General features: G+C 39.3%; 1 protein-coding gene across 6 annotated transcripts in view; it reads left to right on the forward strand.

Moving 5' to 3' along the window:
- Positions 1–24,694, forward strand: part of LOC121911388 (stromal membrane-associated protein 1-like) — a 112,580-nt gene that overhangs the window by 9,147 nt on the left and 78,739 nt on the right. For all 6 annotated transcript variants that reach the window (XM_042432796.1, XM_042432798.1, XM_042432797.1 and 3 more), the window contains exons 2-4: positions 11,721–11,854; positions 14,747–14,832; positions 21,863–21,938. In XM_042432796.1, the coding sequence (XP_042288730.1) occupies positions 11,721–11,854; positions 14,747–14,832; positions 21,863–21,938 (296 nt within the window). The remainder of the gene's footprint in view (positions 1–11,720; positions 11,855–14,746; positions 14,833–21,862; positions 21,939–24,694) is intronic.

Raw genomic sequence — 24,694 nt, forward strand, 5'->3', positions numbered from 1 at the left:
CCTCCAAATTAAACATCCAAATACGTTGTTTGACCATGTGACTCCACAATGACACATAGGTTTTCTAATCTAGCACCCTTATCAGAGTCAGCAGTAATCAGCAGGACAACATCATTTGTCTTTGATTTCTAAAACAAAAAATGATTATGTTCATGATGGTGAAGGTCTGGTTAGGTTTAGGGGAAAGATCATGGTTTGAGTTAAAATGATGGCTTTGTTAAGGTTAGAGAAACATGGTGTGGGTTAAAGTTACTACTTCCTTAAGGGTTCCTAAAACATGGAAACACTGTGTCATCGTCCCTGTAGCAAAAAGTCATGAACGAGCTTAGACCAGTTGTTCTCACCTCCTTGGTGATGAAAAGCTTTGAGAAACTGGTCAAACAAGAGATACTCAGGCAAGTGGAAGTGTAAGTTCTTGACAAAGATGTGTGATCCTCCACCGGCTCTCCTCAGGGACGTGTCCTGTCTCCTGTTCTGTTTATCTTGTACACAAACTACCGCAGAAGCACTCATGATCACGTCTCTTAAACGATTACGAGTCTGCACATGGACCGGTTGTTGATGATTTTGTGACTCGGGTGTAACAACTAATCATTAATTTTAGAAGAACACAGCCCAGTATTACTTACACAAGCATTCAGGATGCAGACATTGATATTGTTCCTGAGCAGCGTCATCGATAACAAGCTTTGTTTCGAGTTGAATACTGATGCCGTCTGTAAAAAGGTTCAACAACGTTTGTTCTTTCCAAGGAAGAGGATTTCTTCTCAGGTGTGCAGTGCTCTTATGACTTTACTCTATCAGTGTTTTATTGAATCTCTTCTTCTTTATTGTATTGTGGTTTGGTTTGGCAGCCTCAGTCTGATAGATAAAAATAGGCTGGCTAAGCTGGTCAAGGTGGCAAGCAAGGTGACCGGGGTGCAGCAAGCTCAGCTTAAAGGTGTTTATTGTAAAGGGGTTATCAGAGAGGCTCAACTGATTCTTAACTGCCCTGATCACACTTCTTCCTTTACACCGTTGCTACACGATGCTCAAAACCCCCCCAAAAAAACTAGACTAGCACACCTGCACTTAATCATACCAGGAACTGCTTTTTATTTGGCTTCATATTTGGCGTTGGTCCTGATCTTCCACTTTTTATATACAGGATGGGAGGGTTTCTGTCTTCAATGATCTCAACTTGCGGTTGGAAATGTGACACTCGTGGTTAGAAACGGGAAACTCTGTCGGGTTAATGCAAACTTAATGGCTTTATGTCCTAATGTAACAGTAGTGTATGATGGCATTAAAGAGTCATGTTGACGTTCTCTTTTGTTTAGGCACATTGATAAATTGAGCAAACCTGCCAATTTACTGTGCATCTACTGTAGATTGTTTGAGTGCTGGGGAGGTTTAATTCAAATTCTAACCCTGCTCTCTGTTCATCAGTCAGACTTCTTCTATGGGTGGCGACGCAGTATTGATGAGATAAAACTACCAGTGTTGGGTCGTTAATACTTTTATTTCTTTGGCAATTTGGTGGAAAACCCCCCCAAAGATATTCAGTTTACTGTCACATAAGACAGAGAAAAGACAAGCTGGAACAGAAAATGTCATTTTTGCGCAATAAGTGACTTAAACAATGAATCAGTCATGAAAACGGTTGGTTATTTTTCTGCCAATCAACAAACAGATTAACAGACTAATTATCTTAGATGTCACATCAAGAACACTAGTTTCAAACTGGCCATGGCTGAGTCCACTACACTGCCTTTTATCACCAGCAGATGGAATCCCATCCTCACTGCATCCATCCATCCATTACTTCACATTAAAATGCTTAACAGACAGGCCAAAAGACTCCAAATCCTGTGTCATCACTGTCCTGTAGCAAACAAAGAAACAAACCACATGCCAGAGTTGTTATTTCACCTCCCGTGTGTGTGTGTGTGTGTATCCCTGTGTCTGCTTCACTCTTTTATTACCTCTGAAAATGTTTTTATGTAGAATCCATCTGTGGTGATTTACAGTCTGTCTGGAGCTCAACGTTCCCGCATTTGTTCCGGAACAGTCAATAAGAGCAGATGATGATTTTTTATGAGGTTTTTCTGTTGTAATAATAAAAAGGAGACGCTGCGTCGGAGAGGGAAACATTCCTCCTGGTAGAAGAAGTCTATTCACTCCTCCTCATTACTGCTGACAGTGAATCACAGTAATGGACCAGCAGGGAGCAGCACAGAGCTTTTTTATCTCCCCCTCAGCGTCCTGCCCGTCACTCTCTGAGTCTCCATTCTCCTGAAGATTTTGGCAACCTTCGGGTGATTTACTAAGAGGACATTCTATTAATTAGGAAATGGAGGCTGCTGTAACCTTTTTTTTTTTTTTTTTTTTTTTTTTAAAGGAGAATACCACTGAATTTCAGCTGAGGGATGCTTTATTTCCTCGCTTATAGCTTTTGTTCCTCACAGCAAGAGCTATAAAGGAGAAGAATGAAATTGGTTTCATAAAACAAAACATGTTTTAAAGAAGTTATAAATATTCTATGTAGAGCTCTGGTATAGCTGAGCCTTCTGTGTGTTTTATAAGAGGATATTAAGACAAGTAGTACAATTTAAAAGACGATATAAAACCTAAAGAGCAATTAGAGTAACAATGAAAAGATGATTCATATAGAAAAAGGTGGGGAGCGTGTCTGTGACAGTAGCCAGCAGTTCAGAACAGATAGAGACCGCTGTATTATTAGTCCCACAGGATTTGTATGAGTCAAATCTGACATGGTTTAAGTCCACAAAAGTCTGCTTCTTTCAGCCTTAGAGCTTTAAACTTTGTATCTTTATTCAGTCCCTGAAGTAGGAGCCGGCCCCGCTTCTCTCTGCCGCAGACTTTTGTTCTGGCTCATAAATATTGATCGAATAAGCTCGCAGGAATTACATCAGTAAATTCAGATGTTTCATATTTTATTTTTTCTCACTTGTTGTTTGCCGCTTCGAATTTTTCACTCAAAGTCCGTCCACGGCGTGTATTCTGCAGGATTAAAAAGGAGATCACAGATTCATCTCCACGGAAGAGAGCAACACCCCACCTGACATCTGTGGTCGCTGTCGCTAACTTACAGCCACCGTCACACGCATTTACACCACACACACACACACACACACACACACACACACGTCAGTTGGTGTCCTGACTGTCCTCAGGTTGACAGTTGGAGCTTTAATTTCATGCTCGGCTGACTCCCCCCCCCCCCACCGCCCCCTCCCTCCCTGTTGGAAAGTTCCACTGTCACTCATCGAGCTCCAGGGTGTGTGTCTCTCAGCTGGGATGACTCTGTTTGTCTGACTGTGCACATGTCAGTGTGTGTGTGTGTGTGTGTGCATGTTTATGAAAGTGCATGCCAGTGCACAGGGGTGTGTCTCCTTGTGTCAGTGTACTTGTATGGCTTGTATATTGGGTTGTATTAGTATGTGTGCATGCATGCATGTATGCAGGCTTTGTTCTGCTTGACGTTTCAGTGTTTATGTGTGTGTGTGTGTGTGTGTGTGTGTGTGTGTGTGTGTGTGTGCTCTTTTTAATGGCTTTATTCATAATATGCATGAATTTACCTGCATGAAAGTGTGTGAGTGTATGAGAAGAGCTCATTTGTCTCTAATCAGGTCAGCAGTCTACAAATTAGCACTGGTGTGTTTGTATTGAGTGTGTGTGTGTGTGTGTGTGTGTGTGTGTGTGTGTGTGTGTGTGTGTGTGTGTGTGTGTGTGTGTGTGTAGGGACTGCAGGGCTCATGTCTTCTGAGAGAACTCAATTCAGCTGTCTATTTTTGACTTCAATGCAGAGCAAGTGTAATGATGAATTGCATAATAAACTGTTATTGAATCTCAATTATCCACATGAGACAGATTAATAGAAGCAACCTCGCTGCTTTATCCATGCACCGCTGCATTCAAAGACAAAAGGTTATTTTTATTTTTATTATTAGACAGATTATTTTAAAGTTTGAACAACCAATATATATTTTTTTGCATTTTTCTAGAGAGGCCAGACTCATATATTTCGATTGACATGGTTATATTGCCTTTTAATATTTTAATTTTAACTCTGTCAACTGTAAATTATTGATGGGTTCTGAGAAACAACAGTTAGTGATTCAGAAAAGGTTGGTAGATACAAACAACTAATTCAGCATACAGTAGATTAACAGATACAGACCAATGTGTAGATCAGTGCTCAGGTCAGGCTTCTCTTTTAAACATTGCTGTTAAATTGCACCTGTCACAAAAGATCAGCATTACACCAAAGTGAATGTAATTCAAGCCTGGATAAAGATAACTTGTGTTGCTCATCCAAGCAGAAGTATTTGTCAGTTTAGACCCATCTCTTCCTCCAAACTCATCGTCCTCATTTTTCAAGTTTCACTTTTGTTACTGATGTTAATGAACAGACTAAAACCACTGAAGTTTTAATGATTGGTTAAAAACTAACTTGAACTTGTCGCATATTGTGGCTTTTGGCACATTGTTGGGTTTAGATATGTCACAGACATTAACTGGAAGTGTGGTTAAAAAATGACAAATATGAAAATGAATGACAGTGTTGTTATTATAAATAGGCCCTGCACACCCACACAGGTGATTTCTATTGTGGCTGATTAGACCTCTGCTCAGGTTGAAGTTGGGCAGAGCTTTGCTGGAAATAACATACAAACCAGATAAGGTGTAAGTTCAACAAAACTAACAGGACTGTATTTCAGACTACAAAATTACATATTTGTTTTGCAAATAAGTGTTTTTTTGAATTTTGAATGAAATATTCTTCTTTTACTGATTGGTCTAGATTTAAACCATTTAGGGGACGACATGTTCGTACCCTGCTGTGTATGTTTTTAGCTATTTTTACCTCAATTTAGAGTTAAGTTAAATTGGTCTACTTGGCTCTTAAGAAGCATTTGTTGTGGTGCTCAACAAGGACTCTGTAGCACCATCTTTGACCCTAATACCAAAATGAAAAGTGAAAATTGACTTTTGAAATGATCAGACATGTTAGCCAATGGCCGGACAGTGACTCCATTAGAGCTGCAACGATTAATCGATTTATTGATTAGTTGCCAACTATTTTGATACTCAATTTATCATTTTGAGTCATTTTTTTAAAGAAAAAATGTACAAATTCTCTGATTCAAGCTCCTCAAATGTGAATATTTTCTGATTTATTTTGTCTGGTATGATGATAAACTGAATATCTTTGGGTTGTGGACTGCTGGTTGGGACAAAAGAAGACATTTGGGGACATCACCTTGGGTTTTGAGTAACAGTGATGGACATTTTTAACAATTTTTTGACATTTTATAGACCAAGCAACCAATTGATTTATCAAGAAAATAATTAAAAGACTAATAATAATCAATAATGAATATAATGCACACAAGAGACCAGATTAATGTGAGAAATCAGAATAAAGCAAGAAACCTGATAGCACAAGTCCAAATGTGCAAAGCCAGTTTATATCAAGTTGGTTTTGTTGCTATGTTGTAGCGTATCGGCATATAACTGTATTTAATTGACAGCAATGTTTAAAGAAACCAGTTTAGTGGTGTATTTCTGCCACTTGGGAAGTTATTTAAATGTTCTGACCACCAAAAGGGTGACACAGGAAGAGGACAGCTTTTGTAGGACAGTAGTACACTGTAAGTTAAGTTTAAAGGACCAGTATGTAGGATTTAGTGGCATCTAGCGCTGAGGTTTCAGATTGCAACCAACTGAATACCCCTCCCCCTCTCCCCCACCTTCCAAGCGTGTAGGAGAACCTACTCTCGAAAAACGTGGAAAGCCCTCTCTAGAGCCAGTGTTTGGTTTGTCCGTTCCGTGGGTTTCTGGGTTATAGCTGTGCCTCAATTCCGGGGGCCGCATCCTTCAAAGGCTGCATTTGAAGACTGAATGCATCACAGCGGCGTGACCGAGGCTGTCCCATTTCAAAGACTCTTTCAAATTGCAGCTGAGAAATGTAGCCTTCTTTTCCTGAATTTGGAGGATCCAATGGATGGATCCTTCACAGCCCAACCTATCCCAAACCATTTAGATTCCCAATATGTGGTCAGTTTATCCGAATAACGCCTGTTTGTAAATCTGCTGTGACATTTGGGGAGATGTGAGGAGCCGCTGGCCAGGTGAGACCAACAGCCCGACTCCTGCCTCGTCATCCCGGGGAGAAAATGATCTGATGAGCTGATCTGTGCAGCTCTTTGATGATTTACTGCTGGCTCTAATGTCTCCGCAGCATTTTGGTATATTATATAATTCCTTTTGGAAGATAGATGTTGGTCTCACAGATGAAATCTAATAATTTTAGTTGCCACATTAGTTTGTCTGAATGTAAAGTGAAGCTTCATATTTTTACTGGACAGAACAGCGCTGCCTCTGGAGGTCTATATGTACAGATATCAGCACATCTCAATAAACATAAATGTATTAAAATGAACAGATCAGTCTATATTCAATTTTGTTTTATTTTATTAAGCTGCATAACAGTTTGGATTTTTATTATAGCAACATTACAGACTGAATATCATTTACTGCATCTCTCTGTAAATGAGGTTTGTGAGATAAAAAGTGTTAGTGGAGCTTTGAGTTGAGATTATTTTGTCACAGTACAGTCAGGTAGGTGTGTTAAAGCTGAGCTGCTGCTGTCAGCAAGAACGCTGCTGTTCCAACTGCAGAATGACCGTACTGTGTCCTCCTGTCCTCGTAAGCCAGAGCCACTTAAGAGAGAGAGAGAGAGAGAGAGAGAGAGAGAGAGAGAGAGAGAGAGAGAGAGAGAGGCTGAGCTTCTTCAGATCATGAAGGAAGACATGAGGTTGCAGAGAGAGGCAGAGGGGAGGATTGAGAGAATGGAATACTCAAGAGATTAGTTGAAAAATAAAAAATATTTAATGAATGAATTAAAATTAAGTAATTGTTAAATACATTTACAGCGGTCTTTACAACTATTTACAGCATAAATAAAGTATATAAGAAGTGGAATATCAGGGTGTCTGCAGGTCCTTAAAAAGTCTTGAATTCAGTTTTATAAATATTCAGCCTTAGAAAATGTGTTTATGCATATTTTGGTTGAGCTGAGCAGAGAGTCCCTGGTAGTGCTGCTGGACCTGGATGCTGCCACAATAATAAAAAGTTAAAAGTAAAAAGTAAAAAGTTCTGGCTCCATTTCTACTAGCTGTGTCCCGATTGTCAACTGCAACTGTCAGGGTTGCTAGGTGACAGGAGTGGCACTTAGCGACGCAAGGGTAAGGGTGGGAACAGCTGGTGACGCAAATAGGATATCCTCCATAGAGCAGACCGTCTCATTTAACAACGCTCTGTTCGGCCATTGTGGTCTACGAAGGACCCACCTTTGTAAACCACGTCCTTTGAAGGATGCGGCCCCTGAACTGGGAAAGTTGATCAATCTCAGAGAAAAATGTGATTGGCTGGTTGAAATACGCAGCACAGCTTAGCATGTAACACACATATTAAAGCTTATATTTTTACAACAGAGTGCTTTTTATTTAGAGTGTAATTAGTGTGAGCCATTCACTTTTCTATATACAATCAGACACTGCTGAACTGCCCAATCGATTTTCTTAATAGAAATACTCAGAAAGCCAATGAGATTCCATTATGAAACCTACTCTTTAGAAAATTCCAGTGTACCTGAATGCTCTGCAGCGTACCAGAAATTGATTTCCAGCCGCTGCAGGCATGCCGTGATGCGGGTATGCATGTATGCACACACACATGCATATATGGCTTGCTGTCAAAAGACTGAGGTTAATGGACTGTTTGCTGTACGTTGATGGGATTTTCACACATCATGTGAACAAATTAAGAAGCCCAGTATGTCACTGTATGTAGATGTAGATGAGACTTTTTGATGCATTTATTTTGGGGCATCTTTTAAAAAGGGGCTATCTGAGAGCAGACCAAAGTGAAGTCCAATCCATACTGATAGATATCCAGCAGATAGAGTCCAGCTTACAATGGCTGAGCTGGTTGATTTAGGCTTAACACTCAGTCATCCCTGCTTTAATGCTCCTTTAGGCTGTCTAGCGCATTAGTGCCACTGCATTAACACACTGATGCTCTTACCCGAGACCAGCAAGCCCACTGCACGGCGTGCTCTGCCGCTGCATTCAACAGAGCCCCTTGCACCACCATTATGTCGCCTGGATCCATAAAAGTTGATCCTTTGCACTTGCTGTGTTCAAAGTTGCTTTCAATCATCAAATTGACAGATAGTAAGCCGCATGGTCTGGATGAGGACGCTGAGGGACTGTCGCCACTAGCCCATTAAAATTATCTGACTGTCATTTCCGTGCCATCTCCTATTCATCCCCATGGAGATTTGGCAGAGTGAGAGTTGTTTTGTGCCACTTTATATTTGACGGATGATGCATTTGGTTGACAGCTTTCTATTAGATGCTCTTAACCTGAAGATATTTTTAACAGATTCCACAAGTGTGCATGAGTGTGAGTGGGTTTCTGTTAGTTTTGTGGCTTAAGACTATCAGACAAGCACTTTGTTTGAAACATACTAACAGTGTCTGAAACCTCCCTTAAATGTGGTGAAAATGGGAAGAGCTGCATCTGATAATTTTTGTAATTTTCTGGAGCACGCAATCTGTCAGTCAAGCCCATTTACTGACTTAAGGGGCTGGTATGCTTCAACAGACGTACCTGTTGGATGGTCCAACAGCTTTGTGGAAACCCCTCCTCCTGACACGCTCCAGGATTTAAATTTGGCGGGGCTGCTTACAGCAATTTCTGCAACTTTCAACAATACCAACAATCTGACATTCAAACCCACTTCAGGCAGTGATTGGCCAGGTGTAGGCAGAGTTTGAACTTTTCTACTAAAGCCCCACTTCCACTCAAAAATGTGTTCTTCTTCTTGTTCCTCCAGTTGAATTTTTGAGCTTCACTGTGCAGAATGATGTATGTACAGAGTTTGACACTAGAAGACTAGAAGTTTCTCTGTGCTCATTGAAAATCTGATTTTTGGGAGTGGGCCTACAAAAGCATGATTGGTGACATCACAGTTAGTTTGGAACCTATCGTGGTCCAATACTCAACTTACACAAGTGTGATGTGGAACCTTGAAGCCTCCAGTGCACAAACACTGAGAAAGGACTTTGCAGTGAAATAGGAGATATCTTGTGTCCAGCAGTTAAACTTTTGAAATCAACAATATTTACATATTCAGAGATTCTTAAATTTTTAATGAGGGAGAAGGAGTAAATGTCATTTTAGGGATTTTAAAGTGGTAATTATACTTTTTTGTGGAAAAACCATATGAGACACACATTATTGTTCTAAGCAAAGTATTTCTACGTGTCTTAGTACTTGTCTGGAGGCGATCTCTAAGGTCTGTATTCATTCTTCACAAAACTACCTCTGTCATTTTTCATATGTACAAACAAGTGCAACACCAAGAATGCTTTCGAGGCGAGACTGTGTGTGCACTGTTATTTCACTTGTACCATTTATTGCTATGAGTCTGCAGAAAGGCTATGATGACCGATGTGGCCTTTCGGAACACTTTGACCTTCAGATGTGGTCAAACAACACATCGTACAAACGCAGTAGTTGGTACAGTATCTTATGCTGATGAGGTAAAGGTCATAGAGTACTTTGAAGATGTTAAATGTTGTCTCATGATACTTGTTCTATGAAGGATGCTCATGGCCTTTTTTCTTCTTCTCTATCGGCTTGTATATAACCCCATAACAACCCCATGTTTGTTGTTTCTGCAGTGTTCTCTGTCTAACAAGAAAAGATACAAAATCCAACAGATTTAGTTGGTTTCATCTCTGTGAAACTTTGTACTGCACTCAGAAAGAACAGGATTAGATCTGCAGTTGCCATGCTGCATGTAATGGATAATTTGGATATTTTCCTGTTTTAATTTTGGTTAAAAATCTATGACCCTTGAGTTAATAGAAGCTTTTCAAACCCAGGTTGTTAAACTCAAAACGCCTTTTATTGAGCTATAAAAGCCTTTTTTCGTAATACCTTTCATTTTTGGAAATAAGGTTTTAGTGAGAGTGACATTTTATTAAAGCTATTAATCACTAAAGGAAAGTAATTGAGAACACATGCAATGAAAATGCTTGGATTTTATAAGTCTCTAGTTTAAAGACTTGATATAAAATTATATTAAAAAAGTCTGTAACAGTTTAAAAAAAACAACTTTCTGATTTGGAATGAATTAAATACACAATATGTCATTTCTGCTGCTAGGGCTCTCTCAGTCAAAACAATAACAAAAGATGGAGTTTAATGACGTTGTGAATTAGTTTGGGGTCATGGCAGTTCTTGTCTTGCTAATGTTAAACAACCACCATTGCTGTCATTACAATCAGCTTCTCCCAGTTAGGATTCCTTCAGGGTTCATTGTTCAGGAGGTTTTTATCAGGAGGCAAATGATCCGCAGAGGTCTCCTCCTCCTCCTCCTCCTCCTCTTCCTCATGTTAAAAATCAGTGTTTCTCCAATGCTGTTTGGCAGACACAGGACGTTGAGTTGGGCTGTAAGCCAAGCTGCTGCTAACGTTTGCTCAGCTTGTTTCTCTGACAACTTCAAGATGATCCAGATGTCTGATGACTAAAATCTTTCATCTGGTTAAAAGATATACTTAAAAAAGACCAAGATCCAAAAAGTTTATTGTAATGTGGCTTAAAACTGAATAAAAGTCCATTTAAAGTCCAGTTTGTGGTGGACAACCACAACACTGATGTATTATCTTGTATGCAGATACTCTTTGGTAGACTCCATTGTGGCAAACAACCACCACTTCGATGCATGCACACAGGATGATTATCATCCTGTACGTGTATACTCTAAATGAAACGGACCGTTACCTTGATTAAAATTACAGATTTTTCTGGGTTTGAACATTGTTGGAAACAATTGGGATAATCTAAGGATAATCTTGTAAATATATACAAGAAATACAAGATATGTATGCTCCTTTCCTTTTGCTTCAAAATGACATGATAACTGAAGCATGCTTCTGCTCTTAGAGAGTAGAATATATTTTTTTAAACCACAAGAACTGTGATCAAATGATATCCATAAATGATACAAACTGCACTATGCTGTATTGTGAAATCCCATTAAGATGTATTGAAGGGATTTGAGATTCTACTTCCCGAGCAATATTGATAAGCGTGTCTTCAAAACGTCTCACGATAACCTCAAGTAGAAGCGTGACGTACACAACGGTTTTTCCAGGTGAGACAATATCACTAAAGTAAGTAAAGGCTTTAAATGTTTGGACTTGATCTTTTTATATTGGCTTCTTGGATTTCTGTTCAATTCTGAGAGTACTGTACCTGAATGCAGCTGCTCTATAGAAATCCCTTGTCAGTCAAACAGTTTGCCTCTTAACTTGAGTTCCTGTGAATGGATCCTTGTTCTTAAGACCTACTAGTATCTCAAAGCGCTTATGCAGTGAATGTAGGATGAGATGCAGAAGCAAAACGGGATGTTAGGTATCAAAGTATTTGAAAACTGTATGTAGCTTCTGCAAGTGGCAGTTGGAGCCACCTTTTGAATTTTTGAAGCAGATTTGTGAAGGACTGTTCTCAATTGGTGGGGACGGTATACTCTTCTCTGCAACAGAGTCGAACTGATAACACGGCAGGGTTTTTGGCATAAAATGTTCACCAGTGCAGCTTTAAAACAGAAATATCTTTCTCTCTCTCTTTCTCTTCAGGTCCTCGATGGGCGTCATGGAACCTCGGGGTGTTCATGTGCATCCGCTGTGCCGGCATCCACCGCAACCTGGGCGTCCACATCTCCAGAGTCAAGTCTGTCAATCTGGACCAATGGACCCCAGAGCAGATCCAGGTACACACACACACACACACACACACACACACACACACACTTTGAACACAAAACAGAATAGAAATGCAAGAGTGACAACTTGAATATTAATGTGAAGAATCCACTATAAATGATAATTCACAAGTTGTTACTGTTTCCACTAATCCTAATTACTGTAGCACTGTTTTAATTTGTAAATTTAAAGTAGTCTCTGAAGAACATCACATAAGAGAAAAGTTATAACTGTTATACTGATTATATCTGTAATTTATATCTGATTCTTATCGAGGTCTACAGGCCAATAGAATCATACATTCCTTTATCAAGCTGTTACTGGATGTTCCCATTAAGATTATTTCAAACGGTTTTAACTTTTACATTTGAAATTATATACATTGGGAAATAAACGGCTGGGTTTCTTTATCTCTGTTATGACTGTGAAGGCCATGATGGTCAGATAGGGAACTATGATTTTGAAAATGGGGAACTATGATTTTGAAACTAAAAGCCAAGTCAAGTGACTCGCAGATGAAAAATCAGCATTTTGTGTTTCATGATAACTGAAACTGTCTGCTACTGTTAACAACAATTACTAATGTATAAGGCCCGCTAAAAGCTTAGGAAAACAATCATGCCAATGTAGTTATTGTGTAGTGTTAATCCCTGTATTGAAAGATCTGTCAGTCATTTTATAGTAGGTTTCAGTCTTGTGTTATTGGATCATTTTGTTTACATATAGATTACAGACTGTGCCTTTAAAACCAGTACAGTTATTCTACATGCAGCTGTAAGTTAGACCTCACCTGTTTTTCTGCCTTCTCAGAATTTGTACATCTCTATCCATGACTTGTCTCTTTTTATTCTTCACTTCTTCTTTTAATCTTGAATTAGTTGCACTTTTTTTTTTTTCACTTCCTCCATATTTCTGTCTCCTCTGTTGCGTCCTGCATGTCTGCCTTATCTCTTTCCTCTCTCCTCATCCTTTCATTCACTCTCTAGAAATATGAAAAGTCTCCGTTTTAAAATTCTGACAGTGCACAAAGCACTTCACAAACTTGTAAGGTGTTAAATTAAGCAGCTCTGGAGTCACAGAAGTCTGTGTGGATGTGTAAGCTGTGTCGTTAACAACCAAGCTAACGGGAACTATCAAGTTACGGTCCTGATTTAATGTTTTTTTGACTAATGTTAAAATAAAAAAAATAAAAAAAAAGAAAGAAAGAAAGAAAAAGTCAAAATCTGCTTTTACTTTTTTTTTTTTTTTTTTTTTTTTTTTACATAAAAACTGTCCTAGAACATCTGTGGTACCACTAACATGTCAAGTGATGACCCTACTGAGCCCTGTGATGTCATTGTTTTCAAGACACGTGACCGATAGATCGCAACATGTGTGGAGAAGGTGAAATGCATTATGGGATGCTTTGTTGATGCCTTATTTTTTTCAGCACTCTTAGCCCGTCTTAGCCTCAGGTGGTTACGAGGTTACTTAGGTTTTAGAATGTTTTTTTAGAGGGCGCCCGAGGTCATAATGGGTTAAATGAAAGGAGTGAAAACTCAGCAAAACCAGCCCTGGATTCAAAGGTTCACATTTCAGTGTTATAGAAATACTGCAACATAAATGCAGAATTCAGTATGTATTCCAGTGGACAGTACACGTACGTGCGTAGAGAAGATAGACAGCTGTAATTAGCAGGGGTGTAACTGCACATGTATTCTCCCTGAACCATCACGGTACGGACGTTACAGTTTGGTACATGCAGTCGTACGATGAATAGGCTTTGTGACCTAAACGATTTCATCTCCTCATCCCCCTGCCTCTCTGCGATGGTCGGCTTTCACTCTGCATTTGAGTAAAGCTGTTCAGAACATAAACACATTTGATTTCTGACGTTGTCAGACAAACACGTTGTAAGAACCAGCTCTGAGAGAGAACAATATAGTTGAAGTATTGCAGTAAAAGTAGTGATTTAGTCCCTCTGACTGATATATTATTATATATGACATCATTAGGTTATTAATACTGAAGCATCAGTGTTAGAGCAGCATGTTACTGTTGTAGCTGCTGGAGGTGGAGCTAGTTTCAACTAATTTATGTACAGTTAGACCCTAAATCAGCATAAAACATCTGTCAGCAGGTGTCCCGACTCCCTGCAACTAACAGAAAGGTAGTTTTCTTTTTCCACTGCAGCACTACTAAACTGTTTCAGTAATCGTTATGACCAATTAATTCAAAATAAAAGACCGAAATGTTATTTTCTTCCTTTCTTTTTTTTCCTGCTCTACTGAAATCATACTGAAGCGTGACTTTTGTGTACCATTACGCCCCTAGTAATTAGTCTGTATATATAGGTGTGTGTTTTGTGGATAAGTAGCATGTCACATTGATTACATTACACACAGTACATCAGGAAGAGATATGTGTGTCTGAAACTCACCTCAGCATGCCAGTAATCTATTTAATCATCTAGCAGTTAATACATCCAATTGTTGTGTGTGTGAGTGTGTGTGTGTGTTTCTTCAAGGCAGTGCCTATCCATCAGCTGAGTGTGAGTAGAAAGAGTCTCACTCTGAATGTTAATCACTGTTTTCAATGACTAATTAATTCTGGATGGCTGATTATTCCGACTCCGTCTCCTCCACTTTGCCTATCATCACCCCATTTATCACCCTCCTTTTAATTTAGCCTTGACACATACGGCCAGTGTGTCTTTCACTCCGCGTGTTTGTGTGTGTGAGTGTGTGCATGGAGACGAGTCGAGTCGGGCAAATCGAGTTGAATGCAGATGTATTGTATGAAAGAACTCGCTGTGTGTGTTTGTGAGACACGCTCTCTCAAGTGTTTTACCAATTGCCTTCCATGTATTAAGGACACATTTCTTTCTCTTTTTCTCTTCCTTTTCTTTCCTCTCCTTGCAGAGTATGGTGGACATGGGCAACAACAAGGCAAGGCAGCTGTATGAAGCCCACCTACCAGAGAACTTCAGACGGCCACAGACCGACCAGTATCCTCCTCCTGCCTGCTTTCTGTCATTTGCTCTCACACACTGTGTATTTATTGGTCCCAGCATTCATTCAACTTCATATTCATTTACATAAAAACTTGGTTTCTCACCATAAACCCCTTGTTACTGAACACTTGCCTATAAACCCCTGCTGGCATCGTACATGTGCATAAAATCTGCCTGTCACCATGCATGAATGTAAAGCCCTCCATGTCATCTAGTATGTCACTATATATTTGCATAAGAACACACTATATCACCATATATATGTCATTATATATTTACAAAAAACCTTGAAAGCTCCCCGTGTCGCCATATATTTGCATACAAACTTCATATGTCACCATACATTTGCATGAAAATGACTTTTGTCACCATACTTGGGTCACATATAGATCTTTGACAAATGCAATGAAAAAACAACGTGAAGTTTTTCCCTTTATGCTTCCTTTCTTTTGTCACTCATATTAGTAAAGTTCTTTATTTCACCACGAGCCACCAAAACAGCTTCAGTGCTCCATGGTGAAACCTCTACAAGCGGGATGAACACGATTCTTCCAAAACATATTCCCTCATTTAGTGTTTTGATGATTGTGAGAGCGCTGTCATACCTGTTGCTCCAAAATGTCCCATGGGTGTTCGGTTAGGTTGAGATCAGGGATGGGTTGCACCAACTGATCTTTAATAAGCCTAGTCCTAACTGCTAAGTCGCTCTTTGTTAAGACCAGTCTTTAGAATGGACTTTACGTCAGTTGCACCAACCAAACCTAAGCTTAGTCTTAACTACACCCGGTCTTAGCAATGCCCGTCCATGTGAATGCCCACGCGACTATGGCTATTGGCCAACAGCGTGCGTTGCTAGGATCCATTGTTAACAATCTCCTGCTGTCTTGCTAATTTGTAGCTAATAATTTCTAATTTGCGGCAACAATATGGAGGATCAAAGAAAAAGAAAAGGCAATTTCACGGACATTGAGATAAGAAAATTAATAGAGCTGTACAGCCAGCGCAAGCAAACGCTGACTGCCAAGCAGTCCAATGTAATACCAAATAAGAAGAAGCAGTCGACTTGGAGAGAAATAATATCAATGATTGCTCAGACTTGGGCTCAGAAAATGTTGTACGGAAAAAGTGGAAAGACCTCCTGAGCAAGGCAAAGATTTGAACTTTACGCCTGCTCCTGACTAGGTGTAAGATTTACTCCCAGTCTTAGTGAGTAGAAGGCTTAAGCCTGACTATTAGGTTGGACTTAGAACACCAAGTTAACACCAACTTAGCTTAAGACCAGACGTGAGCCCTGTTGGTGCAAATGGCCCCTGGTGACTGTGAAGGCCACAGCATATGAGTCACATCATTTTCATACTCATCAAATCATTCAGTAAGTCCTCGTAACCTTTGGACGGGGCATCGTCATCCTGAAAGATACCACTCCCATCAGGGTAGAAATGTTTTATCTTAGGATAAACTCACTTTGATCTGGATCCAGAGACAAAGTCAACTGGGCATGCTCAGCATTTTTGTGCATGTCACAGAGCACAATAGAATGTAAATTACTTGATCTTACAATACACCTGTATCTGTTATGTTTCACCACTCATTTATTGAGTTTTTGTCTTTAATTTGTCATCTACCTAGAATACTACATTTTACTCTACATTTATATGAAACTTCTTATGTCACCATTCACTGGCATAAAAGCTAAATTTCTGATCGATCATCAGCCAGCATAGGATAAGGCTGCTGTTATATATTTTTCCCGTTGTCAACAAATCCCAGGAAAGGAAATATCTCAAAATATTTTGACTTCAGCATGTCTGTTGCTCTCAGTCCCAAACTCATTCATGCTGAAGACGTGAATCTTGGAAAAATGTGTCAAAAGTGTATATAGATTTTATCTTTTTTAACTAGGCTCAATAATTTCCTAAAACAAAGGGCAACTGTAGTTTTTAGTAAACCTTACTCCATCGGGAGTAAACAGTGCATTTGCTGAGTTTTCAGCTGCAGAGTTAGCTATTGAGTGTTTACTGCAGCAGGACGGTGTATGTGATAATGACTCTAAATAAACTACAGCGGCTGTATTCATTGTAATGAAGCAACATGTCACCCGGTGCGACAGTGTGTCGAATTGATGTGTTTTTAGCTGTTCTCTGTGGATGGCAATAACAGCCAGTAGGTCCACCACTTTAACCAGACTTAAATATCTCATTAACTATTTGATGGATTACCATGAAGTTGTGTACAGACATTTGTGTTTCGTAGAGGATGGATTCTCCTGGCTTTGGTATTTCCCTGACTCTTTCTGTAGTGCTAGCAGCAGGTTGACATCTTTGGCTTTTAGTGAACTGTCTTGAAAACTATTGGATAGATTTCCATGAAAAGTGGTACACATATTCATGGTCCCCAGCTGATGAACCCTACTGACTTTGGTGACTTTTCCTCTAGCTACAATGAGATTGATATTTTGCTTGTTTAGTCAAGTGTGTTGACAACTATTGAATGGATTCTCATAAAATTTGGTACAAACATTCGATGAATTCCAATAACTTTGGTGATCACCTGACTTTTCATCATCAAAGTATCCTTTACTTTGGTTTATAACTGAACACAACGCAAAAATAATCACATTGCCCCTCAGCCTTAACTGTACTCTCTGTGTTTAGTGATAATTAGCAAGAGTTAGCTATCAGCATTAGCATCGTCATTGTGAGCATGACGGCATGTTGTATGGCTGTAGACACGTATTCTTGTTAATGGTGTTTGGACAACAATGGAGCTCTATGACCATATCAGGGTTTTGATACATAAATAAAATGTGAGATGAAAGTAAAATATAAATGCTGACAAACTGTTTTCATATAGCTGTGATCAGAGTGTGAACTCATCATATAAGATGTGAATGATGCTGACTGCCTAATATCCTTAATTCAGTATAAATATCAGCTGACACTGTAAATTACAACTTGAGCGAGCTTAGTATCAAGACGGAGAAATTACAGCATCCAATCTAACTCATCGCCATCAAACTTCTGCTTCATCGGCACATCCGCAATCATTTCCAGCACCAAATAGGACGTGACAGGCTCGCCACGTCAGCGTCATTCCACACATTTAACCAGGACACCTCCAGCGGTCTGTCTATCCATCGGTGTAACAGCGGTTTCCAGTTTGCCCTTTTCTGCTACACAAGACAAGACAGCTGTGTGGTTAACACAGCAGCATATGTTCATATTTCCACCACCAGACTGAAATAAATAATCTCCCTGTTTGAAATGCTGCTCTAATACCCTATCTTGTATCTGGCAGGCCCATTTGTGCGGGTGGTCATCATTCTTCACTCTTTTGAAGTCCATTAGTCGTTCTGACAGCAGCGCCGCTGGCTGAAAACAGCAGATAACAGACCCAGGATTAGGAGCGCAATGGCCTGAGTGTGTGTGTGAGCGGTTCCTATGTGTGCTTCTGTGTTTTTGTACTCACACATCATTTTGGCCGTGTTATTTACTGTGGTTATATATGTAAATGAGAAGGTGCAGTTTGATTCCCTCTATTTGTTTTTTCGTGTTTCAGCCTCCTACATTGGTGTGTTTGTGTGTATTGGAATGTTTTTACACAAGTGCAGACATGTTTTCTTGGAGTATTTACACTTATTACTGACATTAATGCAGACTAGAATTACTTATTGTAATTCTAATATGGGAATGGGAATATGCTCTTAAAACTATGGGTTTTAAGGACAGTGCAATTTTTATGTTTGGAAAAATTCAACTGACTACTTCTACTTGTAGTACTAAGCTGTAAAAATATCTTTAATTTAGTCTAAAAAGGCATGCTGTTTGTCCAATGTTTATACCAGAATTGCAACTCAAAAGATTATGTGACACTAAAGCTGAATTTTTACTTGATGCAAGCGGTCAACAGCGGTCCAGCTGCAGACGCTGCACCTACGACGTAGATTTTGATTTATAGCTCTGCGTCAGATGTCTCCTGTTGATAGCACCGCTGCAACACTAGATGGATGCATTTACATTATTTCAATTACTTTGTGATACAGAACAACAACGGGCTACGCATGTACACATAGAACCGCAGTTATATCCAGGTAACTTCTGTTTTGCCTTTTTCTCTTTACTGGTTTAGGAGTATTTCTATTGCTGTACCATTGCAGTGTTTACATAGTTTTATTCACTGAGAGAGTAAAAAAGAAAGCAGATTCCTGAGCCTTTCAGCCCCCAGCTTCTCCTGCCCACATGTTGAAGGGTCTTTGATAGTAGTGTCTAGCATTGTGGAAATTTTTATTTCACATGAAACTAGCTGCCTGCAGTATTAATACATCTGAATGCTAGCAGAACCAAGAATAGCTTGTTTTTTGCTCACCAGTATGGCAGCAACTGCAAAACCTGAATAGAAATAATAAAACATATCAGCACACTCAGCTCAGGTCTTCCCGCTGATACCATTGACTTGTTTTACAGTCTAATAAATATGTCATAAGTTGAAGTGTATGACATCATCACAGCTGTCCAGCACTGACTAGACCAGATATGACTGATGTCAGAGGTCAGCAGTGGGCTCATACATCACTCTCTATGGTGTGTGTTTTGCAGATCTTTCATTGGTGTTGCATCTACCTTCGTCTAACGCCCATTTGTAGTCATATATACATAACCACTTTGTCATTTCCCACACATTTATTCACAATAGCCCTCGCCGCTGTGCTGAGTATCGTAATGCAGCATCCTATCCGCTCTGCTGTTTCTAGTCAGCAGTACAGAAATAAATAAGGCGCCGTGTTTGAGATGCAGCCCCAGCAGCAGCCTGCCTCTTCCAGCCTATCTCGTAGCTCGACTCGAACGGGTGGTCATCATTTTTCAATCTTTTGAAGTCTATTACTCGATCTGACAGAAACGTTGCCGCTGAAATAGGGAGATAAGAGAGTCGAGATTAGCGCTGATGTAGCGCCTGGGTGTGATGGTGTTTTGGACTGTGTGAGTTGGAGTTCATGAGTGTGAGGTTCAGTGTGGAATCCTAATGTAAACACCACAACCACACATAACCGCTGTTATTGATAGACTGATGGAATTAAGTTAACTGACTTTGATTGGACAATATTAATAATGTCAGTGCGGTTAGTTAAGGAGATACAGATCTGATGGCTTTTAACGGGGTTCTCAGTAATCATGACATTTTGAGAGAAGCATTGCACAGCCTTGCAAAAAAAAATAAATCAGGAAATACTCTGAGAAAGGCAAAATCAGAGTATTCAACTTGAATATACAAAGGGGGTGGTTTCAGGAATATACTGCTCTTCTTCAAATTCATTTTCACACGTTTTAATTTGGTTTTCAGCTGAACATTAACATTTTTAGGTCTTGGGGGCACAGACTGTGTGATCGTCTCCAAGCGCACCTACAGTGCATAACAACAATGAGTCATCAAACCAATCGGCTTCTCCAGAAAATCATTTAGTTATCTGAGCAGCATGACATGAACACACAATGACAATAGAAATAAAGATGTAAAATAAAAAAAAAGGTTTGGTGAAGCTGTTTATATGATCATGTCAATCCAACGCTGATTCAGCATTAATCCTACTTTATCCCAGGCATGTTGTAAATGGTCACATCATATTGTAAAATGTAGAATAAAACAAGAATAAGACATGATATGCTTTTGCTTAGAAAAAAGCAGGATTGATGAGCTCTGGTAAACTGATGTCTCCCTCAAAAACAGGCAGAATATATAGTTATAACCGTCCAATCTGATGTATGATACAGTATATCAGAAAAATGAATGTAAACACAGTGAATGACCGTCCGTAATGACACTGCGCTCTGACGCGGCGCTTCTCAAATTGGAGGCTACAGATTTATCAACATATCTGATCTCCTGCCTTCAGATGCTGCAGGGATTTAATGAATCGAAGTATACAATATAAAGCAGCTGTGGACAACAGATATTGTAAGAATCACCCTTAATTCTTAATAAATAAATGCAGCTCTTGTTGATGCAATCACCAAATCATGACGTTGAGCCTGAAATGGACGTGGTTCATCTACGATCCACAAAAATAGCAGAAACTCACTTTAATCTGCCTCATTTGAAAAAACCTCTTACCTGTGCACTCTGTGCTCTTTGCTGGGCACCAAAATACTATACAGATGGGCAAAGCGAACTTCAAGGTCAGGAAAATACTAAACTGTCAGAGTGCTGCATTTGCCTGCTGTTGTGCCTCCACAAATATAGGGCCCAAGGGCGCGTTAAGACTTTTTTAATGGACTGTTTGCTTCTCTGCTACTGTTGTGTGCTTGCATGCAGCATTATTCAGGATAATTCACAAAATAAACATTCTGTACCATTTAAAAAGTGACCTGTGTTTGAACATGCATTTCATCTGGTAATTAACAGAGAACAGCAAAAAGAAACATATTGGTAGCAGAAGGGCTGGGCAGTATGAAACTAGATATCATCTTAGATTTTGGATAATATCATGATATGGAATAAGTGTTGTCTTTTCTTGCTTTTAAAGGCTGCATTACAGTAAAATGATGTCATCTTCTGAACGTACCAGACTGTTCTAGCTGTTCTATTATTTGCCTTTCCTCAGTTAGTCATTATATCCACATTACTGATGATCATTTATCAAAAATCTCAGTGTGTAAATATTTAGTTAAAGCACCACTAATCATCCCTACAATACTGTCACAATATTAATGTTGAGGTATTTGGTCAAAAATATTGTGATATTTGATTTTGTCCATATTGCCCAGGTAGCGGTGAGACTGGCCCTGGTCTTAATGTACTTTATTAATTGGGTTGCAAGCAAATATTTTTGGTATTGCGTACCCCTATTATCCATCTACCCAGCCTTATGTCAGGTATCTATACATATATAGGTATCTAGATATCTACAGTATCACACACTAAAATTATGAGGTTGTTTTCAGTGATTTTATTACATGTATGTGCATGATGGATATACTACAGTATATTGTTATTCCTGTGCAGTATTTCAGTCCTTAACTCTAACCTTCAGAGCAGTGGAGGTCTTCATCCGGGACAAGTATGAGAGGAAAAAGTACTATGACAAGGAGGCTCTGGATGCTGCTCCTGTGAGTATCAGCAGTTACATTTTTATATTTTGAGGATTTTGCTCTGCCTGTACATGTTATTGTAACAGTGTGCACACAGCCGCCGCAGTTGGAGGCCATTTCATATAACCTGTACATCTGTGGTTGTTTGTTTCATAGGTTTGATGTAAAGCTGTTTGATGCTAGTATCTGTTAAACACAGAAACCAACTTAAATTGAAAATGACAGCTTTTCAATCCTTTTAACTTAATGAAATTTTTTTTTTGTTGAAAGGCTGCCCAGTGTTTTTTCTTATCACCTAAAAAAAAATTACAAAATCTACACACACGCACTTTTCTTTTAGGAAACTTCATATTTATGATTGAATATGAATGATGTCCCATTGCTTGCCCTTTGGCTAAAAACTATATCAAGGAGTGTTTGCATGGTTTTGGCTGCTGTTGTGTAAAAAGTTGAGTCATGCTACTTCATATTTCTTACACATTTAAATGAGTTCCAGTACTGACTTTTCAGTGCCAAGGGCTCTTGGTTGGCTTCCAGCATCCTTGTCTTTCACTCATCAAACCTGTAAAGTTTGTATTTTTACAGCTACGACCTTTCCTGCACTCTAATCTATCACACTGCTGGCTGTTAAGCTTAAATGTGTGAAAAAACAGTGAAATCCTTTTCATCCCTGAAAACAACAGCCTTGTTGTATCTGATCTCAAGAGTTGGTACACACAGTTAGTATAACCTTTCAAAAACACTGTCATCTTCTGATACCAGTCTTTCTCAGTAAGTAGAGATGTCTGTGTGTGTGTGTGTGTGTGTGTGTGTGTCAGAGTCAAGAATCAATCTCCTTTTTCTGTGGATGAAGGAAGAGAAAGGATGTGATTGTGTGGGTGTGTGTGTGTGGTCGGGTGGGTGCATATCTCCCTTTCTTGTTTCCAGAGAGATTATCTATGTAAGTTGTGTGTGTTTTTGAGTGTTTCAGTGAGTTACTCTCATACTGTGAGTTATGCAGGGTTTTGTGAATGCTCATGAAAATATGTGTGATGCAATCTTAGTGTGTAAATTCAATCGCCTGTGTTTCCCATAAAAAACTACGGGCCGTTACATTCGCCTGCATTTTGACTCAGCTGTCCTGGATGTGTGTAAGAAGATACGTCGACACAGGTATCTATTTTCAAAATTTCTGACCATTATTGGGATTAGGATTCAAATTAGGATTATTATTTTATATTTTAAGCCTGTTTTGGATGTCTACAGAGTATTAAACATGGGAAAAGAAATCTGTCTAATTAATGCAGTTGCTTGTTGTTGAAGGTTAGTGAGGTCTTCCTTTGATTTGTCAACTTCTAAGTAAACCAAGCTAGTTTTATATAGACTAAAGCTGGTTTATGGTCGATCAGAACTACTTCACCAGAAACCAGAAGTGTTTATAGTTGTTTGGAATGAGCACACTGGAAGACAGAGTGCAAGGACGGCTGTCATAGAGGAAGGGGAGACGTAATAATGTTTAAATACAGCGATAACGGCGCATATTTCAGACAGTCTCTCCTTGAAGGCTTTCATAGCGTTTCACTCGGTTGTTCACTTGAAAAGTGACTGAAATAGTTGTGTGAAGAAGAGAGCTGCAGAGAGAAGTTCAGAGATCAGCAAACAAAACAAAGCACAGCCCACTCTCTATCTCTCCAAACATCAAAATGAAATGTTTCCTGTGGGACAACACTAACTTTGGCGGAGTGTAAATAATAGTTTAGCCCACTCATGTAATTAATGTAAATTAGCTACAGCTGACTGTGCCAAACGCACCACTGACACTTTCAGCATTTTAACGCTAGCTGATTTTTACTGCACAGTTAAATTTGTGATTTTGATTTAAAATGATTACAGATTTTGCCCGAATGTAAGAGATCAAAGTTATAAAGTACACACCGACACCAACTGAACAGCGTTTAAAAAAAAAAAAAAAAAAAAGTTGCAGAGAAAGGAAAACACTCTGAAGCATAAACACCAAACACATTACATTAATGCGAAATGTCTTGTTCACAGCAGTCTCGCGCATCTTTATCCCTCTTCCTCTCATTGTGTCTCTTTTTGTTTCCCTCATCCTCTCCTTCTTTCTCTCTCTCTCTCTCTCTCTCTCTCTCTCTCTCCTGCCTCACTCCCTGTTTTTTCTCTGGCTTTCTCTGAAGCAATGCCAGCAGCCAGACTGTGATCTAGGATCTGTTTCTGCCACCCACACAGACGGCTCGGCTTTTATATGCAAATTAATTATTAAAAACAACTCATTATCACTTTAAGCAGTTTTCCTGCAAATGAAGAAGGAGAGGCAGGCTACAGTAACCCTGAGCTATATAGTTTGTGTGTGAGAGCGAGGGATGTGTCGGTGTGGCTTATTTGTTGAGAGCTTATAGATGAACAGTCTCTGCGTGCTTCTTCACTGGAGTTACATCATCATACTGGTTTTTATGTATTTACCAGTAGCTCAGGCTATTTACCCTCAGTTGAAAACTGGATTTGTTCAGTGTTGATACTGTAACATGATGAATATTATGATGCAGTTGGATCATCGTTGGTTGCATAACAAATTGCAACATTTTCAAAGTGCTGAATGAATGAAGTGATTTGAAAGTTGTCAAGTTACTGGAAGATGCTCCCATTCTTAGTCTATGATGAGATGTTGCCTAATTTTTACACAGTTTTGGGTCTTTTTATTGTATTTTATATAGACAAAGTTCTATATAAAAGGTAACATGAAACACTACTTGATGTGAGAACTTTGTTTTTTGTTA

This window comes from Thunnus maccoyii, chromosome 14, assembly GCF_910596095.1.
Source record: "Thunnus maccoyii chromosome 14, fThuMac1.1, whole genome shotgun sequence".
In the NCBI taxonomy this organism is placed as follows: domain Eukaryota; kingdom Metazoa; phylum Chordata; class Actinopteri; order Scombriformes; family Scombridae; genus Thunnus; species Thunnus maccoyii.